This window comes from Cydia fagiglandana, chromosome 6 (assembly GCF_963556715.1).
Source record: "Cydia fagiglandana chromosome 6, ilCydFagi1.1, whole genome shotgun sequence".
NCBI classification, from domain to species: domain Eukaryota; kingdom Metazoa; phylum Arthropoda; class Insecta; order Lepidoptera; family Tortricidae; genus Cydia; species Cydia fagiglandana.
The window spans coordinates 19,900,610-19,919,160 of NC_085937.1; the positions used below are offsets into that span (position 1 = coordinate 19,900,610).

The 18,551-nt window shown below is 39.2% G+C and overlaps 1 protein-coding gene across 1 annotated transcript in view; it reads right to left on the reverse strand.

Moving 5' to 3' along the window:
- Positions 1–828: 828 nt before the first annotated feature.
- The window catches only part of LOC134665421 (somatostatin receptor type 2-like), a 28,871-nt gene continuing 11,148 nt past the window's right edge, over positions 829–18,551 (reverse strand). The window contains exons 2-3 of the mRNA XM_063522384.1: positions 9,353–9,387; positions 829–2,468 (exon numbers count right to left, since the gene is read on the reverse strand). Coding sequence (XP_063378454.1) covers positions 1,166–2,419 — 1,254 coding nt within the window. The 5' untranslated portion in view covers positions 2,420–2,468; positions 9,353–9,387 and the 3' untranslated portion in view covers positions 829–1,165. The remainder of the gene's footprint in view (positions 2,469–9,352; positions 9,388–18,551) is intronic.

The window sequence follows — 18,551 nt, forward strand, 5'->3', positions numbered from 1 at the left end:
GACTATGGTCCGACAAGAAATTTTAGAAAATTATTGAGGGCGCCACTTTGTACGTAACTGTCACATTATTGACGTAAAATGCTTAAACATGGCAACAATTTAGTATGGAATTTTTTTAGTTCCATTTTATTTAATTTCTACTATTTTATGTCGCACGCAGTCGTATCTCAGAGAAGAAGTCGTCTACTTTCTTAATAAATTGTCGAGTCAGAATAAGCTTCGACATTCCTAGTTATGCACACTCACGGTGTAATCATGCGTCTGTCGCCTGTCTGTCGTGATTGATCACCTCGTGTCGCCTCCCATCGCCTCGCGTCGCCTCCCGTCGCCTCGCGTCGCCTCGTTTCTGATCTTTGAATAAAAGTCTTTCCCTTTCATACGAGTATAAAGTGAGTTAGGGTGTTGATATACTTACTGAAGCACGCATTTTTAATATACATACTCGTATATTTTGGAGGTACAGATTAAAAAATTGTTTGTGAGCGTGATTAACTTCATCTGTCACTTTATTCTGTAGGGTTTTGAATACATTCAATATTAATAAGTTTTTAAAACCTGTTACATTAGAAACCCTAATGAAATTTAACGATATTAAGTAACATAAACTAGATGCATTTCACTTTGTGCAATGTGTGAAACGTGAAGTGCTGATAATATTAAAATAGCTACAAGTTAATTACCGTAACCAAGTGTCACTAGTTAATTAACTTAATTAGTACCGGTAATATCGTTAATAGTTAATTGGCTATAGCCAATTAGGTACCATTACTTATGCAGCACCCTGTATACTTTTCCAGGACCAGAAAAAGGCGACAAATAAACAACACATTCACAAATGTAATTTTATTACAACTCGGACATGTGACAAATAAGAATATTTACACGATATGTACATTTTTACATCCCCACTTACGATGACATACAAAACTACACTTTAATAAATTCATCGTTACAACCCTATACCGAAACACCTTTTTACACGAAATTAAACTTAATGACACTAGACTTAGAGGAACAATTCGTATACAGCGGCGGTGCGGGACGGGGCTCGCGTCGCGCACCCCCACTTAATGAGTCCATCTCTCTCTATCTAGTCTAGGGACACGATAAGAGTGTCCTCCTCAACGCACACGCTTGAGGTATCGCGGTCGCGCCGCGGCCGCACTCACATACGCGAATGTGTGATCCCGTTGGGCGCCAGCAGAGGCGCACTTTGCCCCGGCGGTGGCTCCAAAGCAAACGCCTCACTAGGCACCGCTGAGCGAGTAGTCACAGCCGTCGAAGCATCAGAACGGGACGGACCTCCAACTGGCACACAAAGACTGGCACGAGTCTCGTTCAAAGCTCTCGCCTGAGCTCTTGCTTGTGCGCCTCCTCGCTTCCTTGGGAACACGCTGTTCTCCACATGAAGCGTCGCGTTCACGTCCTTCCCAGCCGCACACGTGCAGGCCTTTAGGAAACTCTTCTTGAAGTTGTCTGATAGAAACGCGTAGAGGATCGGATTCATTGCAGAGTTGCTGTAGCTAAAGCAAGCAGCTACCAAGAAAACTGTGACCGTTATACGACTAGCGCACTCTGTGGGTGGCGAGTAGATCAGTGCAACCTGGAACGCCCAATACGGCAGCCAGCAAAGCACATACACCGCTATCACCGTCAAAACCAGCTTTGTCACTTTCCTGTGACTTCGTTTCTTCTCTTTAGACTTATTCTTTGGTCCAACCGTCTTCAGTTTCCTGATGACGAGACAGTAGAAGACGAAAATGAGAGTCAGCGGCGCTGCGAAGCCGAGAGCGAAGGAGTAAAGAGTGAATGACGTCTGTCCTTTGTTGAACTCTCGCTCCGGCCAGACAATGTTGCAGGATAATCCATTCTCAGTTGGTATCAAAGTTGTGTACATGAAGATAGGTGTCATGACAAGGGCAGAGGCAGTCCAAGCGGCAGCGGATACAACTCGAGAGACGAACGGTGTTCGTAATCGAGGAGCAGCTATAGGATGACAGACTGCTATATATCTATCCGCGCTCATGATACATAGAAAGATGCTGCTGGTGAACTGATTGATTCCCGTGGAAATCATGTAGGCTTTACACATGAATCTTCCAAAAGGCCAGGCTCGGAGCGACATAGTAGTAATCAAGAAGGGTATACCGATAAGGAAGCATTCGTCAGCGATAGCAAGATTCACGATGTACATGTTAGTAACTGTCTGCATTTTGGAATAGCGTAGAACCACGTAGATGACCAGGGTGTTTCCAAGGAGGCCAACGATACAGACGAGGGCGTAAAGGACTTGGGTGACGACGTAGACGACGGGGATGTTGATGTTTGGGCAGTTTTCGAAAGCGGTGCCATTGTAAGTGCTGTTTTCGTCGTATGTGAAGTTGCCGTTGCCATAGTTTTCCACGTCTTCGAGCTCCATGTTGAAGATGAAGAAGGGCTTGGTTTAGAAGAGATGAAGCAGATTTTACCTGGAAATAAAAAAATACTATTAGTAGGTCAATTCAAGATTTTGCAACACTTTAGGTATGACAATGACTTTTTTAAAACGTGGCATATAATAGAAAGAGTACCTACTCGTATTCCCGTTCGTCCCCACCCCACGTGACCGCGACCATACATGGAGGCGGGGACAGATGAGAATCATTCATATAAATCTGTTCCCGGCGGGGACAAATATGAATAAATCCAATAGACGTAGGTCGGGCCATTATCGGTTTTGCTAGAAAATGGATAATTTTTCTACATTAGATATATCACTAAGGAGGAGTTTTGGCCGAAGGGTGTCAAGTTCCGGCGGTTCCGCGGCCGGCTCCCTGACACTGCGGGGTTGCGAACAGCATCGCAGCCATAATTGTGTTTTGAGTTTTAAGATATATTTTGTAATAAGTATGTATGCTAGTTTTAAGGTATTTATCTATGGGCCAATAGTTGCCTGAAAATAAATGTTTTCATTCTTTTTCATTTCATATGCATTAAATATTTAAATAGTTTGTTAACTTTTTATGACGGTAGCTACGTAAAATAAACTTGACAAAATAATGTATACGCTTCTGCAACGTAATGCATAGCTTACTCTTACATTCTCAACAAAGTTGAGCACTTGCATAGTTAAAGCCATAATCATAAAATATGTTATGTTATGCATATTAACTTGTTTCAGCACAAGGTGTAAATATATTTATGACTTTAATAATATGCAAACAGTCTTCGTTATTCAGACTTGCAAGTAAGATAATTATGATCTGACAGGATGGTACATTCCTTATGGAAGTTTTCTTGGAGATGGTAATTTGTCCCAGATATAAGAAATCCAATTATGTAGCCGTAAACCAGAAATTTCATTAAAATCTCTATTTCATTCGGCTAAAATGAGTTCATGAGGGCGTCCGTTAGCTGGCGCGGGTGACGGAGCGGGCGTTCATATGTGGGTGTACTTATAGACTAGACATAAAAATTCAAAATCGCTCTCCTTCTTGATTCGACTGGCAAATCATATTACTTTTTGGCAACCGGGTTATTTAACCTAATTAGACCCCGCTGAATCCGAATTTGCCGGTTGCTTAATCGAAATCTTGACCGGAAGTGAGATATTTGACATTAAAGGTCCCTTTTTTTAGTTTTTCGTAAATAACTCTTAAACGGTGGCGCATACATAGCAAAAAATCTTCTATTACATAAGTAATCTGCATAAAATTGCCTACAAGAAAGATTCAGTACAATTTTTCGCTAGGATCAATATTCAAAGAAATATTAACGCGGGAAATTTAATTATAATCACTTATAAGGTCCCTTTTTTTAGTTTTTCGTAAATAACTCATAAACGGTGGCCAATATCAAAAAATGTTGTTAAACGATAATAATCTACACAAAATTTTGAACAATAAAGATTCAGTACACTTTTCGCAGGGATCAATATTTAAAAAGATAATAAAGAGGGAAAGTTCTAGTATAATAAATTCTAAGTTTCCTTGTTTTTATTTATTCGTTAATAATTTGAAAAGTGTGACTCATAGCAAAAAATATAATAATAAACATAAAATTTCCTACAAGAAACATGTAGAACACTTTTCGCTAGGATCAATATTTAAAAAGACAGAGCAGCGGGTAAGTTATAAATAATCAATTTTAAAGTCCCTTTTTAGGTTTTTGTAAATAACTCGTAAACGGTGTCTCATAGCAAAATAGGTTTTAAGAATAAATTATCTACATAAAATTTCCTCCAAAAAATATCTGGAATACTTTTCTCTAGGATCAATATTTAAAGCGATATTAAAGGAAGAAAGTTGATTACAATCAGTTCACAGGTCACTTTTTTTTAGTTTTTCGTAAATAACTCGTAAACGGTGGCCCGTTGGAAAACAATATTATACATAAACATTAAACATAAAATTGTCCACAAAAAAGGTTCTGTACACTTTTTCGTTACTATCAATATTTAAAGAGGTATTAAAGGGGGTAAGTTAATTGTAATCAATTTCCAGGTCCCTATTTTTAGGTTTTCGTAAATGACTAATACATTGTTAAAAATTGGGTAATGTACAGTCGCCATCAGATATATCGGAGCGGCCAAGGTGTTCATAATATCTGAACACGCGCCCTAACGCCTTGACAATAGAGGCGTGTTCAGATAATTGTGAGCGCCTTGGCCGTTCTGATATATCTGATGGCGACTGTACATTACCCAATTTTTAACAATGTATTTTTTATATGTGAAACGCGAGTGAATTGCCTTTAAAAATCCTGTAGCCAAAAAATTACCATTCCCCCCCCCCTTTATCTCCGAAACTACTGGGTCTACAATTTTGAAAAAAAAAACATACAAAATAGTTCTTTACCTATAGATGATAGGAAAACCTATTAGAAATATGCAGTCAAGCGTGAGTCAGACCAATTACTTAGTTTTTGAACCGACCCCTACAGGATTTTTAAAGGCAATTCACTCGCGTTTCACATATAAAAGATACATTGTTAAATATTGGGTAATGTACAGTCGCCATCAGATATATCAGAACGGCCAAGGCGCTCACAAATATCTGAACACGCCTCTATTGTCAAGGCGTTAGGGCGCGTGTTCAGATATTATGAACACCTTGGCCGCTCCGATATATCTGATGGCGACTGTACATTACCCAATTTTTAACAATGTATTAGTCATTTACCAAAACCTAAAAATAGGGACCTGGAAATTGATTACAATTAACTTACCCCCTTTAATACCTCTTTAAATATTGATCGTAACGAAAAAGTGTACAGAACCTTTTTTGTGGACAATTTTATGTTTAATGTTTATGTATAATATTGTTTTGCAACGGGCCACTGTTTACGAGTTATTTACGAAAAACTAAAAAAAAGTGACCTGTGAACTGATTGTAATTAACATTCTTCCTTTAATATCGCTTTAAATATTGATCCTAGAGAAAAGTATTCCAGATATTTTTTGGAGAAAATTTTATGTAGATAATTTATTCTTAAAAACCTATTTTGCTATGGGACATCGTTTACGAGTTATTTACAAAAAACTAAAAAGGGACTATAAAATTGTTTATATATAACTTACCCGCTGCTCTGTCTTTTTAAATATTGATCCTTGCGAAAAGTGTTCTGCATGTTTCTTGTAGGAAATTTTATGTTTATTATTTATGTATAAGATATTTTTTGCTATGAGTCACACTTTTCAAATTATTAACGAATAAATAAAAACAAGGAAACTTAGAATTTATTATACTAGAATTTTCCCTCTTTATTATCTTTTTAAATATTGATCCCTGCGAAAAGTGTACTGAATCATTTTTGTTCAAAATTTTGTGTAGATTATTATCGTTTAACAACATTTTTTGATATTGGCCACCGTTTATGAGTTATTTACGAAAAACTAAAAAAAGGGACCTTAAAAGTGATTATAATTAAATTTCCCGCGTTAACATCTCTTTGAATATTGATCCTAGCGAAAAATTGTACTTAATCTTTCTTGTAGGTAATTTTATGGAGATTACTTATGTAACAGAACATTTTTTGCTATGCGCCACCGTTTAAGAGTTATTTACGAAAAACTAAAAAAAGGGACCTTTAATGTCAAATATCTCACTTCCGGTCAAGATTTCGATTAAGCAACCGGCAAATTCGGATTCAGCGGGGTCTAATTAGGTTAAAAAACCCGGTTGCCAAAAAGTAATATGATTTGCCAGTCGAAATCGATTTTATGAAAAATAAAACCAGACTATTAGGTAAAATCCGTCGCCAAAGAATAAAAAATAGTACTACCGTCCTTTCCTACAAAACCAAAATTTGACAGCGTTTCAGGGACGAATCATGCTGTCCCTTTCTAATTCTTTCTATCCCTTTCGGCTATTTAGGGTTGTCAAAATTCAAGTCATTAGGTACATGTGGTAGTACACGCAAAGGGACGTCAAGTTGTGCCAACCCTAATAATTGCTCGGAGCAATTCTGAGCCGAAAGGAGCCGAGAATGCCCGAAAGGAGAAGTGTCCCCCCACCTGACGTCGCACGCGTCCGCGCCAGTTAAGATGGAAGTTCGCGCCGCGACAGAGACGAGCGACCGAGACAGGAGACCGCGACCGGAGACCGCGACCATCACTTGACCATAGACAACATATAAGCGTCAGTTCGCGACGAGACAGAGACCTCTCGCGTCTCTGTCGCCTGTTAAATATTAATATTGACCCCATCTACTCGAGAGTTGAAGGTTATGGCACCATCGCTCGAAAAGATTGCACCTTCGGCCTAGTGTACTTTGACAATCGGCCTCTATACACTCTATTCTCTTTGGTGATACGGAACAAACGCTCAAGTACCTACTGACCCAGTTTATGATGGACGAAGTCGCTAGTAAAAAGTAGTTAAGACGAAACAAGAGCTGAGTTTTAAATATTTTAGGTAAATACACCAGTCTCGCTAACAGAAGCGGCTCCTATAACTAGTGCGATAAGGACAAGGCGAAAAATCCTGCGTAAAAATCTTATAATCGAGGTTTCGTACTCGACTGTTTTCTCCTCCAAAACTTAACCAATCGTAACCAAATTTGGAAATCTTAATGATTATGAAATTATCTGTGTCGGACCGTTTTGCTTTTTTGGCTGATTGACATCAGGTTTGAATACTACGCCTATCATTGCGGCATAGTCAAATAGGCCATTTTAGCCATTTTTGAAGGGCTCTAGCGCCTTAAAAAACAAAAATATCAAAAAAGCAAAACGGTCCGACACAGATATTGACAATATTAATCTGTGTTGAAAAAATCATTCCTCTAGCATCAAAACCCACGGAGGAAACAGTCGAGTACGTTTGTATGGAGAAATGACCACTCCTGTTGGCTCTTAAGGCGCAAGTACAACATACATTCCCGTATGCAAAGGTGTGGCTAGCTACAAAAACATGTGAACATCAACAATGTAGCTTTGTAGCCGTCCCGACCTCAGAAGTTTTTATTGCAATTAGTGTTTATGCATACCAGGCCCCAATTTCACATCGGTGACAGGTGCGACGAATTGTAAAATCACTATTGTTGACGTCACAGGCATCCATGGGCTACGATTACCACTTACCATCGGGCGGGCCGTATTCCTGTTTGCCACCATCATTGTATTATTTAAAAAAAACTTTATTATATCGGAAAAAACAGATATTTCTCTTGCGAAGTTTCTGACAATTGTCAAAGATTTAGAAGAATTGTAGGTAATTCTTGACAGGTAATGAGTTATATGTCGGAATTTCGTGACAATTGTAGTGTTTCTTGTGACAATTGTCATAAACTTAGCAAGAGAAATATCTGTTTTTTCCCGATATCATAAAGTTTTTTTTAATAATACAATGATGGTGGCAAACAGGAATACGGCCCGCCCGATGGTAAGCGGTAACCGTAGTTCATGGATGCCTGTGACGTCAGCAACAGTGATTTTACAATTCGTCGCACCTGTCACGTTGGTGAAACAGGGGCCAGAAGGTACCAACTATTACATACAAGCTTTCGCGGCAGTATAACCAGTATAGTTTAATCTCTGGATAGGTTTAAGCTAAAATGGCGGAGTAAAATGGGCAAGACCTCCAAAGCCCAGAGCCGGGGAACAAGTCCCAATTACTAAGACTCCACTGTCCGTCTGTCCGTCTGTTCGTCTGTCTGCTTGTCACCAGGCTGTCTCTCATTAACCTTGATGCCGCTTACTATAACAACAAAAAATACTAAAAAGTACGGAACCGCCGATGGGCGAGTCTGATTTAGACAATATGGCTAAATCGAACGGTTGGGAATTTGTTACTCCAAAACCCCCGTAGGTATTGTAGTTACGAACAAGTGCCAACCTCGTAAACGTAAATGTAAATCTAACGTGCCGTTAACTTGTACTCGTCGTACCGCTGTATATTTTATGGATTCTTGTGCTTGCAAATGTTGTTGCTATATTTTCGAACTGATTACTTTATTGTCGGCCTGTACGGTTATGATGGTCTTTCATGTCTACGTGACAGCGTGATAAAACGGTGTCCGTCACTTTCTATCCCACGGTGTTAAACAGTGACTGTTATTTTATCATGTGGATAAAGATGGATAAAGCTATCCATAATACGCTGGCTGATTACTGAAGATACGACATGGATCGGATATGTCTGACTTTAATTCAAAGTTTTAATAGCCACGTTCCTGAGTTGTATAAACAATTATGCCACGCCGATTTCACGCCGATCTCGCCGCCGCCTGTGAAAAAATCATCGGACCGGCCCGCGGGCCAAATCCTGCCCGCGACGCGTTCCAATCCGGCCCGCCGACACCAAAAGCGTCCGGCCTGCGGGAGCCAGGCTCCAGGTTAGCCCTAACAGCAGCAACCAGATCCCCCCTCCCGGCGCCGACGGTGGCCCGCGCGAAAGTTTCTGAGGTGCAATATGGCCGTCAGGTAAAAAAGTTTGGAGACCCCAGCCGGCCTAGCCAAGGTTACAATCGCGATCGCTTCGACAATGATAAGCATTATATCTCTCTATCACTCTTCCATATTAGTGCGACAGTGACAGTTGCGTTTCGATCGCTACGGAGCGTAAGCGATTGGCGTCTTGTATACGGGGCCTGGTCTACTGCATAGTTGCATACTTTCCTCACTACTTCCCACACCACTCTTCGAGTATGTGACCGCGGTATTACGGCCCGATTAGAACTTTAAGATACGTCCAATTAATACATCTAGAAAAGACATGGATTAGATATGTCAGTGTCAAATGTGACGTTTCTTCAAACAAAAACGTAATTTTTTACACTGGCATATCTAATCCATATCCTAGATCCATTCATTGACGTATCTGAAAATTCGAATCGGGCAGTTGGACAAAGAATGAAATACGGGAGCACTTACATCGTGTTTTGTATGGCGCGGACCCTCGGCAGACCCTGGAACAAGAGAGACAATCCGTTATTCTTTTGTTAAGTACGTCGCTTTCAACGTCGGATGATTGACATCCCTAATGATATAGGCGTTTAGATGGCTGACGCTATTTTAGAGTGGTATTTCATCTGTCTAATGTTATGGCGTCTCACTGTCTCATTGAGCAAAATGTGAGACAAAATACACATTAAAAAAATAAATAAAAATAAAATTAAATTAAAATGTTTATTTACTTTCACAATAATCATCTTAAAGCTAGTGATTGGAACCTCCTTTTAAGCTTTAAAGCCTGTGCCAGGAGGTACCGCTCTTCCTTATCTGGAGAATTTTAACAGTATTGTGCTACATATACATATGAGTAAGTAGGTATATTAACTTGATTAACTTAAAGTTACAATCATCATCATCATTAGGCCTTGTGCATCTTTACAGATGATTTAAGCAGCATCTATGACTTATTAACTAGCGACAGCGTCGCTCGTGGCTATATAACCCGATCCTTGAACGGCACAGTCGCCCACATTTGTGACAAATAAAAGTGCATTGAGGATCCGCATCGAGGCGACCCTCATCGCGCATGTGTTTTATTGCCCGTTTTCGGGCCAAGTCTTGAAACCAGGACCTATCATGGGTTTCGCGACCTCTTAGAAGGCTGTTTCTCCACTCCACGCGGTTTAGAGCTAGATCTTCCCATGAGTCGCAGTTGATGTTAAACGCAACCATGTCGCGCTTTGCGCAGTCCTTAAAGCGGAGTAATGGGCGTCCGACGTTGCGCTTGCCTACTGCAATTTGGCTCAGCATAGTCTGTCTGGGTAAACGAGCACTGTCCATGCGTTGCACATGCCCTAGCCACTGCAAGCGTCTCTGTTTGAGTAGCGCGGTGATGCTAGGAAGCTGAGCAATCTCCACGAACGAAGACTTAACACCTTCCACATGCGCTGTCTTCGGAGTATACTAAACATAACATGGAAAAATAGGGTCACTAACGAAAGTTACAATAAAGATGCTGAAAAGCTATATAGGTACAAAACATGCAAAAAGGTATAAATAAAATGTTGTAATAAAACAGATCAATATACAAACGTAGTTAAAACATAAAATATAAAAACCCTCGTATGTGTGTGTGCGTGTGTGTGTGTGTGTGTGTGTGTGTGTGTGTGTATGTGTGTGTGTGTGTGTGTGTGTGTGTGTGTGTGTGTGTGTGTGTGTGTGTATGTATGTGTGTGCGCGTGTGTGCGTGTGTGTGTTTGAGTGTATGCATAAGTAAGGCTGTGCGTGTTTTATGTTCGATAGGTTACTCGAGTGAGTAATTCTTCGGTTTCCTCGTATGTTTGTGTTATAAGCCAAGCCGGTATAATCTTTTTACATTCATAATAGTGTTTACTGTGTATGTTGAGTTCATTGTTTAAAAAGTTGTATAAGTGAGCAGAAAGTGCTACGAAATGTCGTTTTGCAAATTTAGTTTTATTCTGAGGTACAGTCGCAATTTTATGCAATCGTCTTCTATGTATGCAAGTGTCAACATATGGTAATAATTTATGTTTCTTCAGAACTAGGTATATGAAGAATAAACAATCTTCTTATGGAAAGAAGATTTGTCATACTATATAGTCTTTCAGTGGGAAATCTTATTCTCTTAAAATACATGACCTTTAGTAGGCTGCGCTGCGCACGTTCTAGTTGCAAGAAACGCGTTTTGGCCGCGCCTCCCCAGATAGTTATACAGTAAATTATGACAGACTGTACCAAAGCAATATATATTTCTTTTAGTAGATCTTTGGCAGAGTCACTAGATCCATCCATTCCCCTTGGCACCACATACCTCAAAGTTTTGAAAATCCAGATAAATTTTCTTATTCGTGAGGAGACATATTCAAGGTGTGGATACCAAGAGAGCCGCTGGTCCATGAAAACTCCCAAATATTTAGCTTGTGCAACTTTTTGGATGATCGGACAGCTGCATGTTCCTGGGGTCAATGTATCATCGCAATTGTGTATTTTAATAGTAAAATCACTGCTAGGTTGCGTGTTGTCCGAAATACTAAAGCAAACGTAATTTGTTTTTGCTGTGTTAAGCGTAAGTATATTATTATGCAACCATTTCTGAATTTGCCGTAATCCTTGATCAGCATGTACTCTAACTTCATTCCATGTCGCCCCTGTAAAAACAACAGCGGTGTCGTCGGCATATGAGAAGATTTTAGCATTCGTGATTTGCATACCGCAGAGATCGTTTATGTAAACTAGAAATAAGGTTGGACCAAGAACGCTTCCCTGCGGTACGCCGTAAGAGATTTCCTTAAGTCCCCCTGTGCAGTTTTCTAGTTTTACTTTTTGTTTTCTATCAGATAGGATAGGTAGTCCTTAAGTAAAAGAAGCGGAGTTCCTCTTATTCCAATTTTTTCTAGTTTATGTACAAGGATGGGAACAGAGACGGTATCGAAAGCTTTTTTTAAGTCTAGAAATACGGACATACATTTTTGCTGGTTATCTAATTGCTCTACAACTAGTGAAGTTAACGCTGCCACCGCATCCTCGGTTGATTTACGTTGCCTAAAGCCAAATTGAGTGTTTGATAAGATATTAAATTGGTTTAAGTAAGCTATTAATCTAGAATTAAGCAATTTTTCAACAATTTTGGAGATTGCCGGTAGCACCGAAATTGGTCTGTAATTGCTAATATTGTCTCTGCTCCCTCCTTTGTAAACTGGCGTGATAACTGTCTGTTTAAGTGGAGCAGGAAATATTCCTTTCTCGAAACACTGGTTTGTAAAATGTGTTAACACGGGGACTATTTCTGCATTAGCCATTTTTAGGAACTTTGTAGGGATATTGTCCCAGCCAGGAGCACTATCGGATTTAAGATTCATGAGTGTACTATGTACATTGGCCAAAGGAATTACGGCTCCATTCGGGAAATGATTTAGAGATTCACTAGGCATGAAATACTAAAGATATGTGACGTTCCACGGCAAAAGGTACCTTATGGCGGCTAGACAGGTGGAATACCACCCTAAGAGACTCGATGATGATGATATGTATCGTCAGGTGACAAGCAAAAGTAACTAAGTACTATCAAAATATTAAAGTAACAATGCACTTTATTACACTTGTAACACGGTTTATTGTCCAATAATTTCAATGGTGTTAGTTAGTGACTTTTGCTTGTCACCCGACGGTATAATGTTTAGACACTGGAATTATTGTAGCACTTTTGAATTGTCACGACTTTCGATACACATAATTATAGCGATACATTTGTAGTATACACAAAATATTAATAAGTTACAATAGTTAATGGATATTTCATCGCTTTTCAGCGATAAGACCGCCTGTAGTTTAACCTCTTATTTTCTGTATTCTTTGTATTGTTTTCTGTAACGAGGTGTGCAATAAAGAGTATTTGTATTGTATTGTATATTTGTAATGTCATTTTATACATTTTAGAAAACTAACACTTTGTTTTTGAGTACTGACAGCCAGATAAAATAAATATACGAACTAATAATAAGTCTAATGGATATCATGAAAGTATTTCAGCATTTATTTAAATACCCTTCTTATTTTTTACGTCAATTCTGAAAGGCTTACGTCAAAAGCTTTTCTTCGAAGAAGGTCTCGGGTACCTATATTGTTAAGTCTAATAGTTCTTCTAGGAACAGAGAGGATGCTACGCTATTTTCATTTTTAATTAAAACGGAATAACGACGGAGTTTCTCTGGAATGAAGTTAATTCCATCAGTAAAGTTTAGTAAAAATATCTCTTATCTACTAAATATAAAATTAATAGCCGGCGCTTAGATCGACAAGTCAAAAACTGTTATTTTCAGTTCTAGGTACTCTAGGTATCTTTTAGGAAAAAAAACAAGCATTCGATTTCTGGCAAGGGAAATTATTTCTGTGTTCATTACAGGTATAGTTCCTAAGGGCCCCCCCACATCTGGCGTCTACAATTCTATGGCCGACATCGACGCAACGTCGACGCAGCGTCGACGCAACTGCGCAGCGACGTCATTTTCCATAGCGCTGGACCGACGCCGACAGACGCCGACGCTCGAAAGACGCCAGATGTGGGGGGGGGGGGGGGGCTAATAAGTACCATCGCCCACACTGTTAACTACAAAACAAAAACACAAAAGGCATAAAGTCCACCGATGTACAGTTAGGAATGTTGCTGCTTAATTTTACATACATATGTATTTATCTCACCTCACAACACAAGCCTTGGGGCCCGATTCGGATTTTGAAATAGACATCTATTAGATATCTTTTAGTCATCACCAAGATACGATAACGATATGTTTAAGATCTAACCTGTCAAATTTGACATTTGCGCGGTTCTGGAGATACTCTTGAACGTTTTCCACAGGATATGACTTAGAGATCCAACTCACATCTAATAGATATTTTACTCTATCTAACGTAAAAGTGACATTAGTTGCCCGAATTGCGCTGCAAAAGAGAACTAGTTGATATCTTAACTATAACGTATCTAGAATGGATCTAGTACCTACGTGTCATCTCTTGTGAATATCTTGAAGTTCGAATACGGCAGTTGTTGAGCTTGCGACTTACGCTAGACCGGGCCGGAGCCGGGCCGGAGCTTCCGGCGCTTCGTTTTATATGGAAAGCACTACTATGTTTACTATCTTTAGGTATTTAAATAAAAATAAACAAAATCTACCCTCAAATGGCTCCATAAGCCAGTTGACGGTACCTAGATGAAAACATTAGAAGATCAAATAATATAGGTTAAAGTCAGGTTCGTTCATTGACAGATCCAGGCGGTTTTGTACCTATTTGGTTGGTTAACCAATAAATCTTATAACTACCCGAAAATAATAATATGCAAATTGTTTGTTTACTTTTACTCAAACAGGTAACTAAATAGATGTGAGTCATCTTTTAGGCTGTAGGTAAAACGGAAGTTTAATGTTCACTTATTTACTTACCTTGCAGTCAACCACTAGAAACTTAAATAAGCAACATCCTCTTTCAAAGTCAATTCGAAAGAAGACCGATATACAGCAGTTTCCGCTGCGACTTGGCAGAGCACTTCCGTGCCCCCGGCTATTAAATGTATCCGCCCTTTTAAGCCAGAGAAAATTTAACTGTCACAATGATTTTGAACTTTATTTCAAAGTGACATAGTTCAATTTTGCGTGGTACGCTTTTGTCTACTAAAGGGTTAATGCATGTAGTGCAGTGACTTACAGCAAAAAGAATAGATAGTATAGAGGGTCCTGTCATAGTAAATTTTGTAGTCACTGTAAATTTACTGCCATCTATCGACACACGATTAAAACTTAAAATAAAATTGAAAATGTATAAATTAATCAAAATATGTTTACGGATAAATGATTTTTAATTTTTATTGTTCCATACTGACCCATGTTCTTTCACTGATATGTGTTAAAATTGTTAAATATCAAACGGTGTCGTCAACGCCATCTAGCCGAGAATAGGCCAAAGGTATGGCGCCATCTATTCGAGAATGAATTTTTCTTGATTTCCGAGGCACGTTTTTTTCTTAGACTTTATTTATCTTATACGGAGTTATATATATCTCTGCTTACAGTAAGTAGATGCATAGAGAAATAAATAAGCACAGAGTGCTCACCGGATATCAGTTTTCTCACCAAAAGGCTTATTATTTTCCTAGTCGACATCTAGCGTCAACTAGCTGATTTATCAGTAGGTACTGCTACTTATTGACAATAGAATATCGCTACGAACAATAAGTCTAATGCTCAATGATTTACAGCTAACTGGAACTCTATTTTCAACTCCTTCTGCTTGTAATATTTAGTTGTAATTGTTGAGCAATACACTTTCCGTCAGTCGCGACACTAGTAACATAGTGGATTCTAGCATACGATACAAAATGGTATTTATTGAATATAAAAAAACACACTTGAATGTGTGTGTAAATGTACAGTCGCCATCATATATATCGTAGCGGCCAAGCTGTTCACAATATCTGAACACGCACTCTAACGCCCTGACAATAGACGCGTGCTCAGATATTTGTGAGCACCTTGGCCGCTCCGATATATGTGATGGCGACAGTAGAATATTTGCGTAACCCAAATATTAGCATTTACTTAGTAATAACCAGTTCTATTGTTTTGATATAACACGTCGTAATGTATCACTTTGATAAAAAGAGGGTGGCGTAAGGGATAGTCTGCACTTAATTACTGCGTGGTTAATTAAATGATTGAAATGGCACGCAAACTGACTGAATTCATTAAGAAATATTATCAAGTAGGGTATATCATATGTATGTTAGTCTGTAAGGTATTTGTAATATGGGCCGTGTTGCCTGAATTAAATATCTAAATAAATAAATAAAATAAATATCGTCAATAACAGGCCACTGGTTAATAACTGGCCACCATATACTACCCTATACTAAAAAAAAATCTATTCACCTATAAAAATAATTCATTTTAGTATAAGGTTTCAATAACTGGCCACCATTTAATAAATAGCCACCTTATACTATAATGAATTATGTTTAATTAAATGACTAGAATTTATTTTTAGTATAAGGTGGCCAGTTATTAAATAGTGGCCAGTTATTGACGAATTACTCTACCTATATAAGGTGTTTTACGACCCAAAGTGTAGTTACTAAAGAAAGACTGCTTTTCTAGAGGAATTTCGTACATAGACCGGACATTTCTTTTTTCTATCGCACGCGCATAATTATACATATTGCCGTCTCGTTTAGTGATTTGTGTTTGAATTAACACCAGGGGTGCGAAACTCCTGAGATCGGCCAAACTCGGCTCTGCTCGGCTCAGCATTGCTCCGAGCAATTATTAGGGTTGGCACCACTTGACTTCCTTTTGCGTGCACGGCCACAGATAAGATGATCACTTGAATTTTGACAACCCTAAATAGCCGAAAGGGATAGTGCCATATATTAGAAAGAGATAGCAAGATTCGACCCTGAACCGCTGTCAAACTTCGGTTTTGTAGGAAGTTTCCTTTCTGTACGGTTGTACTATTCTTATTCTGTGTTAACACGTAGTACCTACAAAGAGTAAAGTTTACTTTTACTCATTATTAACCTAGACAATACTGACGTACAATGCTTCTATTTTAAAACACGTGCGTAACAATAGGATTGTTTACAGTGCGTCTATTGTTGAAACCCAGCAGATACATATTGTAATACTTACATAGACAACGCAAGTCGTTCTTCAAACCTACCTTCGTACCTACCTGTAGTCTGTATCTTTAGGAAGTTCTATACAAAACAATTTACGAAATTGTCATCTGTCGCCTGTCACGTGACAATGGGGTTGGCCGGTGGAAGTTTTTAGCAGATGGCGCCATCATAGCTTGCCCTGTCAATCCCTAGAATTGTGTCAATTTTTTGTTTTTTAATACCCTGGATGCCAGCTCTTTAAGACAAATCTCATAGAAAAAGGGGCAAGCTATGATGGCGCTATCTATGCAAACCTTTGACAGTTGCCAACCCCATTGTTATTCGACATAATGTTACTGACAAATGTCGGCGTGGTGAAACAGAGGTCTGTAATTTTTTTGACAATTGTCGTACCTGTCAGCATGGTGAAATAAGGGCCAGGTTGTTAAAAATAAATACAGGTGACATGAGGTTGAGACCTCGCAGGCATGGCAGTCGCTTTCGTAAAAACTAGTGCCTACACCAATTCCTGGGATTTGTGTAGGCATTGGTGTAGGCACTAGTTTTTACGAAAGCGACTGCCATCTGACCTTCCAACCCAGAGGGTAAACTAGGAATTATTGGGATTAGTCCGGTTTCCTCACGATGTTTTCCTAAACACTGAAATGCGATTGCTAAATATCAAATGATATTTCGTACATAAATTCCGAAAAACTCATTGGTACGAGCCGGGGTTTGAACCCGCGACCTCCGGATCGTCGCTCGCTCTTACCGGTAGGCCACCAGCGCTTTTTGAGCCCTATGTCCCTAATGAGGGATAACAGGAATGCATCATCATCATCATTTTTAATCTAGCTTCATTACTCTATCTGTGGAAGCGCGCCATCCGCCATGTTTGTTTACGCGCGTTAATGGTGTTTTTAACGAGTTTAAAACAGTAATGTTTCATCGCGCGTCGCGGGTACACACAGTTTACTGTACGGTACCCCTACCACGAGTTTACTGCGGCCGGTTGTCGCTAGCGACTTTGTATACTCACTAGCAGTCAACGAACAACTATTATATTTTCAGCTAAATATCTGCACTATATCGGTGATCAATTAAATTTTGCAAATTTAATTGCGCGTAATGCGGGTAAACATACAACATGCAACTGGTTTTGCATTTTTGATACATGTAAAATTTGATTGACTTATTGCATCTCGCTCATCTTAGCTCAGCGAGTTTATGCGGCCCCTAGCAAATTCTCTTAACAACTCATGGTAAGAGTATCGTTGTCTGTGTCTATTTTGTACCTAATGTGTTCCTATTAAAAAATGACAGCTGACGGTAAACAGAGGCCCTTTTTTCACAGTTGTTTTCATGAACATTAGTGTTGCCATGGTTGAAAAAAATCGGCAATGGTTTTGCATACCAGATAACACAGATATGCCAAAACAAACCTAACGCCTACCTACGATGTTTTCGTAGATGGCCGTTTTCGACCGAGAGTTATTGAAGGTATCCTTTTCAGCTTGGACATAAATGCTTTCTTTGACCAAATCTCGTGAAATTTTGTAATTTCGCTCAGAATTGTAGTGCGGGATAGTTTAGGCCCCGAGAAAACCATGGGATAGTTTTTACCAATCATCATCATTATAATTAGACGCAGACGAAATCGCGGGAGAAGCTTAGTCTGTATCTTTAGGTATTTAAATAAGAGTAAACAAAATCTCGGAAAAGATCCAGAGGAAGATCTCCTACGCGATGGACCGTCCTTTTAAAAAAAATTACGAAGTCATCCGTAGTCGAGTTCACTCGCAATGCCATCAACCGTCAGAAATGGAGAGACATCGCGAGAGAAAGTTTGAAGTCCACCAACATAACCGGAAACGAAGACCAGCCATGTGCGTCATCCAAACAGCCACGACCACTCTGACAAGAGTGCACGACTGAGAAGAAGAGAAACGAAATCTACCCTCAAATGGGTCCTTAAGCCAGTTGAGGGTCGACGAAAACATTACGAGATGA